This window comes from Gadus morhua, chromosome 4 (assembly GCF_902167405.1).
Source record: "Gadus morhua chromosome 4, gadMor3.0, whole genome shotgun sequence".
NCBI lineage: Eukaryota > Metazoa > Chordata > Actinopteri > Gadiformes > Gadidae > Gadus > Gadus morhua.
The window spans coordinates 2,274,552-2,283,297 of record NC_044051.1 but is presented as its reverse complement, the minus strand read 5'-3'; the positions used below and the strand labels follow the sequence as shown (position 1 = coordinate 2,283,297).

At 45.4% G+C, this 8,746-nt stretch overlaps 1 protein-coding gene and 2 long non-coding RNA genes across 3 annotated transcripts in view; all 3 read left to right on the top strand.

Annotated features, from left to right (window-relative positions):
* LOC115541503 (uncharacterized) overlaps positions 1 to 92 on the top strand; it is a 4,013-nt gene extending 3,921 nt beyond the window's left edge. The window contains exon 4 of the long non-coding RNA XR_003976353.1: positions 44 to 92. This is a non-coding gene — a long non-coding RNA (uncharacterized LOC115541503). The remainder of the gene's footprint in view (positions 1 to 43) is intronic.
* Positions 93 to 2,489: 2,397 nt separating this feature from the next.
* Positions 2,490 to 3,929, top strand: LOC115541473 (NLR family CARD domain-containing protein 3-like). Its single transcript, XM_030353216.1, has one exon. It carries the CDS (start codon positions 2,652 to 2,654, stop codon positions 3,531 to 3,533), a length of 882 nt encoding a protein of 293 aa, XP_030209076.1. The 5' UTR covers positions 2,490 to 2,651; the 3' UTR covers positions 3,534 to 3,929.
* Positions 3,930 to 6,077: 2,148 nt separating this feature from the next.
* LOC115541502 (uncharacterized) lies at positions 6,078 to 8,190 on the top strand. The gene is made up of 2 exons (XR_003976352.1): positions 6,078 to 6,118; positions 7,483 to 8,190. It is a non-coding gene; the product is annotated as an uncharacterized LOC115541502 (long non-coding RNA).
* Positions 8,191 to 8,746: the final 556 nt, after the last annotated feature.

The window sequence follows — 8,746 nt, the reverse complement described above, 5'->3', positions numbered from 1 at the left end:
GCTTCTATCAAACGTCCATAAATCCTGGTTCTTGTTTTCCTAGAAGAGTCCAGCAGCAGAGAGCAGACTCCTCTGGACCCAGCTGTGTCTCCATGAAGAGTGACTGGTCTATGGATCATCCTGTTGGGTTTAAAGATGGACGGCCCTCCAGAGAGGAGAGGTAGGGGTTTCAAACAGACGATGAAAACAGACCAGTTGGCTGTTATCAGACTCTACTGATAATGATGTCTACAAGTCTGGGGAAATATAAGTGTGTGTGTGTGTGTGTGTGTGTGTGTGTGTGTGTGTGTGTGTGTGTGTGTGTGTGTGTGTGTGTGTGTGTGTGTGTGTGTGTGTGTGTGTGTGTGTGTGTGTGTGTGTGTGTTGAAGCCCAGAGCAGCAGCAGAGAGCAGACTCCCCTGGACCCAGCTGTGTCTCCATGAAGAGTGGCTGGTCTATGGATCATCCTGTTGGGTTTAAAGATGGACGCCCCTCCAGAGAGGAGAGGTAGGGGTTTCAAACAGACGATGAAAACAGACCAGTTGGCTGTTATCAGACTCTACTGATAATGATGTCTACAAGTCAGGGGAAATATAATTGTGTGTGTGTGTGTGTGTGTGTGTGTGTGTGTGTGTGTGTGTGTGTGTGTGTGTGTGTGTGTGTGTGTGTGTGTGTGTGTGTGTGTGTGTGTGTGTGTGTGTGTGTGTGTGTGTGTGTTCCCCCCAGACCCCAGAGGTCAAAGGTTACCAGTGCTCAGTCTCTACGGCAGCATCAAACAGAGCTCATCAAGGTGTGTAAATGTCCACCAAGACATCTGACTTCAGCTCTACATGAACATCAGAAAGCATCTCTTGTGGAGCTAATAGTCTCCAGGCTTCCCTCTTCAGACCAGCGGGACGTGAATCCAGGACAGATGCTTCTGATGTCCTCAATGAGTTCAGAGTAAAGTTCTCCTTGATGTTTGTTCTGTTCCAGAGGGCTGAGGAGAACGCACACGCTTTTCTAGACAAGGAGCTGAAGAAGCTCTGGAGGGATCTCTTCTCAGATTACCCACAATGCTCAGAGAGTCAGGGGGTGGAGGAGGAGGATGGTAAGAAGGAGGAGCAGAGGAGGCGCGCCATACAGGGAGTGGTGGACATCACAAAGCTCTGCCTGATGGAGATGAACCAGGAGGAACTGGCCGACACACTGTGGGGCGGTAAGAGAATCTTATTTTGAAGACAGAAAATACTCTTATTTGGCAAACAGAGGAGTAAGAAACTTAGTATAAATAGACTTTCAGGTTAAATGGTTTGATCCAGATATGTAGGGTTATTGTGGAGGTATCAGGTTAAATGGTTTGATCCAGATATGAAGGGTTATTGTGGGGGCATCAGGTTAAATGGTTTGATCCAGATATGTAGGGTTATTGTGGGTCTATCAGGTTAAAGAAGGTTCAACATTATACTGCAGATCAACAGCAGAATAACTGAGTTGAAGAGCTGCAACGCTGTCTAGCTATATCAGCATAGCAAGTCACTTTACAATGATTCAGCATCATTATTACTTTTTTTTAATCATAAGACTCATCTTATTGCTGTGGAAATATCAAAATAGTCCTGAACTTTTTGAATCTGTAACATGCTGTCCTTGTCACGACCAGCATCCCCGACCAGAAGTAATGAAGCCTCTAAATATCATGAAGTTGATCTACCTGGAAATATTGACCTGGTTCCACGGATGTCACCTTCCACTAACTGATGTCTTCCGTTGTTTTCTCTTTTAGGATCTGATGCTATCAAGTGCCAACATAAAATCAAGTCACATTTGAAGGAGAAGTTCAAGTATGTGTTTGAGGGAATCGCTAAAGCAGGACATTCAACACCTCTGAATGACTTCTACACAGAGATCTTCATCACAAAGAGAAGCAGTGGAGAGGTCAACAAGGAACATGAGGTCAGACTGATTGAAACCAGCGTCCAGGAAACCAGCCATGGAGGAAACACCTATCAGATGTGATGACATCTTTAAACCATTATCTGGACATGGTAAACCAATCAGGACAATAATAACAACTGGAGTGGCCGGCATTGGTAAAACCGTCTTAACACACAAGTTCACCCTGGACTGGGCTGAAGACAAAACCAACAACGACATACACTTCACATTTCTCCTCACTTTCAGAGAGCTGAATTTACTGAAGAAAGAGTTTAGCTTGGTGGAACTTCTTCATCACTTCTTTATTGAGATCAAAGAAGCAGGAATCTGCACATTCGACCAGTTTCAAGTTGTCTTCATCTTGGATGGTCTGGATGAGTGTCGACTTCCTCTGGACTTCCAGAACAACCCGATCTGGACTGATGTCACAAACTCCACCTCCGTGGACGTGCTGCTGACAAACCTCATCAGGGGCGTCCTGCTTCCCTCCGCTCGCATCTGGATAACCACACGCCCTGCGGCAGTCAATCAGATCCCTGCTGAGTGTGTTGACATGGTGACAGAGGTGAGAGGGTTCACCGACCCACAGAAGGAGGAGTACTTCAGGAAGAGATTCAGAGAGGAGACACTGGCCAGCACAATCATCTCCCACGTCAAGAAATCACGATGCCTCCACATCATGTGTCACATCCCAGTCTTCTGTTGGATCACTGCTACAGTTCTGGAGGACCTCTTCAAAACATCCAAGATAGGAGATGAGATACCCAAGACCGGTGACTCAGATGTACAGCCACTTCCTGAGGGTTCAGTCCATACAGGCGGACAGGAAGTATCATGGGAGAGCTGAAACAGATCCAGAGTGGAGTTCAGAGAGCAGGGAGATCATTGTTTCTCTGGGAAAACTTGCTTTTAACCAGCTGGAGAATGGCAACCTGATCTTCTACAAGGCAGACCTGGCAGAGTGTGGCATCGATATCAGAGCAGCCTCAGTGTACTCAGGAGTGTTCACCGAGATCTTTAAAGAGGAGTGTGGGCTGTACCAGGACAAGGTGTTCTGCTTTGTCCATCTGAGCATCCAGGAGTTTCTGGCTGCCCTTTATGTCTTCTTGTCCTTTATCGACAATGAGGTCAATCTGTTCACAGAAGAACAGCCAACCTCCGGTGAAGGAAAACACATCCTCTTCTACCAGAGTGCTGTGGACAAGGCCTTACAGAGTGAGAATGGACACCTGGACTTGTTCCTCCGCTTCCTCCTGGGCCTCTCTCTGGAGACCAATCAGATTGTCCTAAAAGGTCTTCTGGGACAGACAGGAAGTAGATCAGGGACCAATAAGGAAACAGTGTCTTACATCAAGGAGAAGATATGTGGAGATCTCTCTCCAGAGAGAAGCATCAATCTGTTCCACTGTCTGAATGAGCTAAACGACTGTTCTCTAGTAGAGAAGATCCAACGGTCCCTGACATCAGGAAGTCTCTTCAAAACACGCGTCTCCCCTGCTCAGTGGTCAGCTCTGGTCTTCATCTTACTGTCATCAGAAGAGGAGCTGGACGTGTTTGACCTGAAGAAATACTCAGCTTCAGTGGAGGGTCTTCTGAGGTTGCTGCCAGTGGTCAAAGCCTCCAAAACATCTCTGTAGGTTCACTCATAATAATGTATGACAATACACGACACAATATACCTGATAGTGGAATATATAAGTTATAACTAACAAAACATATCTGTAGGTTCACTGTTAACATGTATTACAATAAACAAACAATATAAATAATACTAGAATATAAAACGAGTATTGATTAAAAATAAAACATTTTCAAACACTACATAACGATTTACAATTGTATACCCCATAGATAATAAACATTTAAATATCCCTTGTTTTAGATATTTATTCACACACAAAAAAAAGTGAATACAATTAATACGTTAATACAATTCCTTCATTACGGGAAGGTAAAAGATTTAAGTTACTTTAATCACAGTTCCTAACATGTTGTGTTTATTGTTTGTGCAGGCTCAATGGCTGTCATCTGTCAGAGAGATGCTGTGGAGCTCTGGCCTCAGTTCTCAGCTCCAACTCCTCTAGTCTGAGAGAGCTGGACCTGAGTACCAACGATCTGAAGGATTCAGGAGTGAAGCGGCTCTCTGCTGGACTGGGGAGTCCATACTGTACACTGGAAACGCTCAGGTCAGTTTGACTCAATGGTCAAACAGATACACAACAAATACCACATCAGAGGACATTGAACAGATTTACCTCCAGAAAGTTAACAGGTCTTAATAAATAAGTAGAATATGTCCTCTTAGGGCTCAAGACACATTATCTACTGGTGACACTAACTTTTCCATTTGGTGGCACCTTAACAAATACGCACCCCTTTAATAGACGTGATAATGTCCTTAGTCACTTACCATCCGCATCTGTGTCCATTCATGTGAACAGATTCACTCACTTTAAATCAGTTGTTAATGTTTTGATTGCATAGGGGGCTTTTTCAGTTTTTACCGCCAGCTCTCTGTAGGTTCAACAATTACCTCTTCATCCTCCTCCTCCTCCTCCTCCTCAATCAAATACCTACTCATAATAACCGGCTTCTGATTGGATAATATACTCCAATTAGGATTTAACGTCTTCTCTTAGTCGTCCAGAATAGTGCATTAATTAGTAATTCTTCACATGCTCTTGAATAGTGCTAGTGCCGCAGTGACATTTCAATGACACTTTGCACAAAGTACAAACCAGTGTTTTAGTTTTCTGATCAAAGCAATGTATCTTCATGGGAACTTAAGTGGGTCGTGTTTCCAATTCAAACCCAGTTCCTAACATGTTGTGCTTATTGTGTGTGCGAAGGCTGAATCGCTGTCAGCTGTCAGAGAGATGCTGTGAAGCTCTGGCCTCAGTTCTCAGCTCAAGCGCCTCTAGTCTGAGAGAGCTGGACATGAGCAACAATGATCTGCAGGATTCAGGAGTGAAGCTGCTCTCTGCTGGACTGGGGAGTCCACACTGTACACTGAAAACTCTCAGGTCAGTTTGACTCAATGGTCAAACATTTACACCACAAGATCCACATCAGAGGACATTGAACAGATTTACCTCCAGAAAGTTAACAGGTCTAAATAAATAAAATAAAAAAGTGGTCTCAGGGCTCAAGACACTAACTTTTTAATTTGGTGGCACCCTAACAAATGTTGTCGCACCCCTTCAATAGGCGTGAAAATATCCTTGGTCACGTACCATCCATCTCTTGACCATTCGTGTGAACAGATTCACATGTGTACAGAATAGTGTATTTCTTCACATGCTCTTGAATAGCGCTAACCAGTGTTTTAGTTTTCTGATCAGAGCAATGTGTCTTCATGGGAACTTAAGTGGGTCGTGTTTCCAAATTAAACCCAGTTCCTAACATGTTGTGTTTGTTGTGTGTGTGAAGGCTGAATCGCTGTCATCTGTCAGAGAGATGCTGTGAAGCTCTGGCCTCAGTTCTCCGCTCCAACTCCTCTAGTCTGAGTAAGCTGGACCTGAGCAACAATGATCTGCAGGATTCAGGAGTGAAGCTGCTCTCTGCTGGACTGGGGAGTCCACACTGTACACTGGAAACGCTCAGGTCAGTTTGACTCAATGGTCGAACAGTTACACTACAAATACCACATCAGAAGACATTGAACTGATTTACCGCCAGTAATAGTTTGTGTGTGTGTGTGTGTGTGTGTGTGTGTGTGTGTGTGTGTGTGTGTGTGTGTGTGTGTGTGTGTGTGTGTGTGTGTGTGTGTGTGTGTGTGTGTGTGTGTGTGTGTGTGTGTGTGTGTGTGTGCGTGTGTGTGTGTAGCTTGTCTGGCTGCCTGGTCACACAGGAAGGCTGTGCTTCTCTGGCCTCAGCTCTGAGCTCCAACCCCTCCCATCTGAGAGAGCTGGACCTGAGCTACAATCACCCAGGACACTCTGGAGCTGCGCTGCTCTGTGCTGGACTGGAGGATCCACACTGGAGACTGGACACTGTCAGGTATGGAGAGGACAGCTCACCACTCAGGGACAAAGTCTCCTACAAGGATTCAAGCTGCTGCTAGATGAAGTGGTTTGAAAAGGCAGCTGTCACTCATGTTGTGTAGAACGTGATGAGAGCGCAGATGATGAAGGTGAATGTTTCAACATGCTGCTCTCACTTTGATTCCCCCCCAGTGTGGAGCACGGTGGAGTGTGGAGGCTGAAACCAGCTCTAAAGAAGTGTAAGAACCTGTTTGATTCATCACATCACACACTCACTATTTGAAAAGTCCATCCACACAGCAGGAGGTGATTTCCGCTCATTCACACGTGGTCTGCATACACAAAATAAAATAAATAAAAATTGTGGGAGTAGATTCAGATTATACATCTTTCTAAAGCCCAGTTCAGACCAAAGATTCACCTTGCAACGCCTTGCAACTCGCAACGCCTTGCAACGCCTTGCAACCCCTTGCAACGAGACGGGCTGCGACGTTCTAAAACTGGGCAGTTCACACCGGCTGCAACGCGCTGCAACGGGCTGCGACGCTAGGTGGTTTCCATAGCAACTGTGAACGCTCTGGCACATGCTGAGAGCCGCAACAGCATTATTTGCGTAGGTTAGGTTAGATTAGTTAGGTTTGCAATTAGTTTTATTTTTATTTTACTTGAGAGTAGGCTAGAGTTACTATGTCTTGTCATTCTCCACTACATCTGCATTGGAGTAAATAGCTGGAGCTTACAGTTAGTTTAGATTACCCGTTGTTGGATACATTGCATTTTCCGGTCATTTGTCGTCCTCATATCTGTATGTGCACACAATTATTCATGTCTGCGATCATCACAGAGTCCACAAGCAGCAGGTCGAAATTCCCGATGGGTCACAATTCATGACAGCAGACCATCGAAATCTGCGACCACACTGTAAATGCGGGGAAAATGAGTCAAACTCCAACCAAATGTTTTCAGGTCATTTGTCGTCCTCATATTTGTATTTGGACACAATTATTCGTCGTAGAATTCAGCAAGATTAAAAGTGCAAATACATCAACAAAAATACGACAGTACGGTACCGGGACGGAGTAAGGCCGTGACGTACAAGTTGTTCTGTGCTGTGATTGGCTGAAGAGGAATAGTTAAATCGCCGCGTTCTAAAACTGGACCTTGCGATTTGACATGTTCAATCTCTGGCGACTCCTTGCAACGCCTTGCGACGCCTTGCAACGGCTTGCGACGCCTTGCAACGGCTTGCAACGGCTTGCAACGACCCGTTCACACCGCCCCTGCGACGTTCTAAAACCGTCTCGTTGCAAGCCGTTGCAAGGTGAATCTTTGGTCTGAACTGGGCTTAAGTCTCAAATGTAAATGATTTACACGTAAGTTTAACTTAAATGATCTTATAAACAATGTTCACAACTATTTCTAAAGCTATAGCACACTAATTCACTATAGTAGCTCTGATATTATTTACTCTTTCTAAGTTAATGTTTGTTGAGTAGATGAACGTGAAACTGGAAGAAGAATGTAAGACAGTACTAGTGATGATGATGATGATGACGATGATGAAAAATGGTACAGCAACTCATCATTTCTTGTTCTCCGTCAGATGCCTGTGAACTCACACTGGACCCAAACAAGGCCAACAGACGACTCTCTCTGTCTGAGGACAACAGAAAGGTGACGGGGTTTGGAGAGGATCAGTCGTGTCCGGATCACCCAGAGAGATTTGCCCTCCGGCCCCAGGTGTTGTGTAGAGAGGCTCTGACTGGCCACTGTTACTGGGAGGTAGAGAGGGAAGGACGTGCTCTGCTAGGAGTGACATACAGAGGAATCACAAGGAGAGGAGAGGGTGTTGACAGCTTGCTTGGAAGGAACAACAAGTCCTGGATTCTTGTTTGTCATGATGATAGTTACTTTGCCTGGTACAACGGTAGAGGAACAGACATAGTTCTCCCTTCCTCTGGTTCTCACCAGAGTAGGAGTGTATCTGGACCGGCCTGCTGGCTCTCTGTCCTTCTACAGAGTGTCCCCAGGTGGAGGAGGGTCCTCAGACACACTGACACACATCCACACCTTCCATTCCTCCTTCACCCAGGAGGACCTCCTCCCTGCGTTTGGGTTCCCTGTGCTCTCTTCAACTGTAGGTTCCTCAGTGTCTCTGTGTCAGTTATAGTCCCTCTCCTCTCTCTCTCCCCCCCCCCCCCCCCCAGTCGGAGGACGCACGCAGATATTAACCCACACGCATATATTAACCCACACGCATATATTAACACACACACATATATTAACACAAATGTGCCCACACATGAACACATATACACAAACATGCTATGTAAATACCAGTGCTGTCAGTTTAACGCGTTATTAACGGCGTTAACGCAAGCCAATTTTAATGGCGTTTTTTCTTTTTTGCGCGGGATTAACGTTCTTTTGGCTTGGCAAACGTTGTAGTTTGACTCAGTTAGTCCCCTCTAGACAAAATCGACTTGGTTGCGACGTGGACAGTTGTTGCAGCTGTTTTGTTGAGTGAGTGAGAGGTTTCGGGCACACAGCTCAGGCTGCCTGATGGCGCTGCAAGGAGCTTTTATAACAATGTTGTTATCCCGCTTTAGTCTGCCCGACAGCCCCGAAACGTTAACGGCCCATTGGGGCTGTTAACTCTCCCGATTACAACTCCGCCACTGTGTGTGTGTGCGTGTGCGTGTGCGTGTTATTCGATAGCCTGGTAATGTATATAGGCCAACGTACGGTAGGAATATTCATAATGGTTTAAATAATAAATGTTTTAGTATTTCTTTGCTGAGCAAGAGTTTTGTTCGAAAGTTCAGTGATTGAAACAAATATAAGCCTGGGCTATTGAAGTTTTACGG

Coding starts and splice junctions, on each gene's coding strand:
- LOC115541473 (XM_030353216.1), top strand. CDS start 2,652: ATGAGATACCCAAGACCGGTGACTCAGATGTACAGCCACTTCCTGAGG.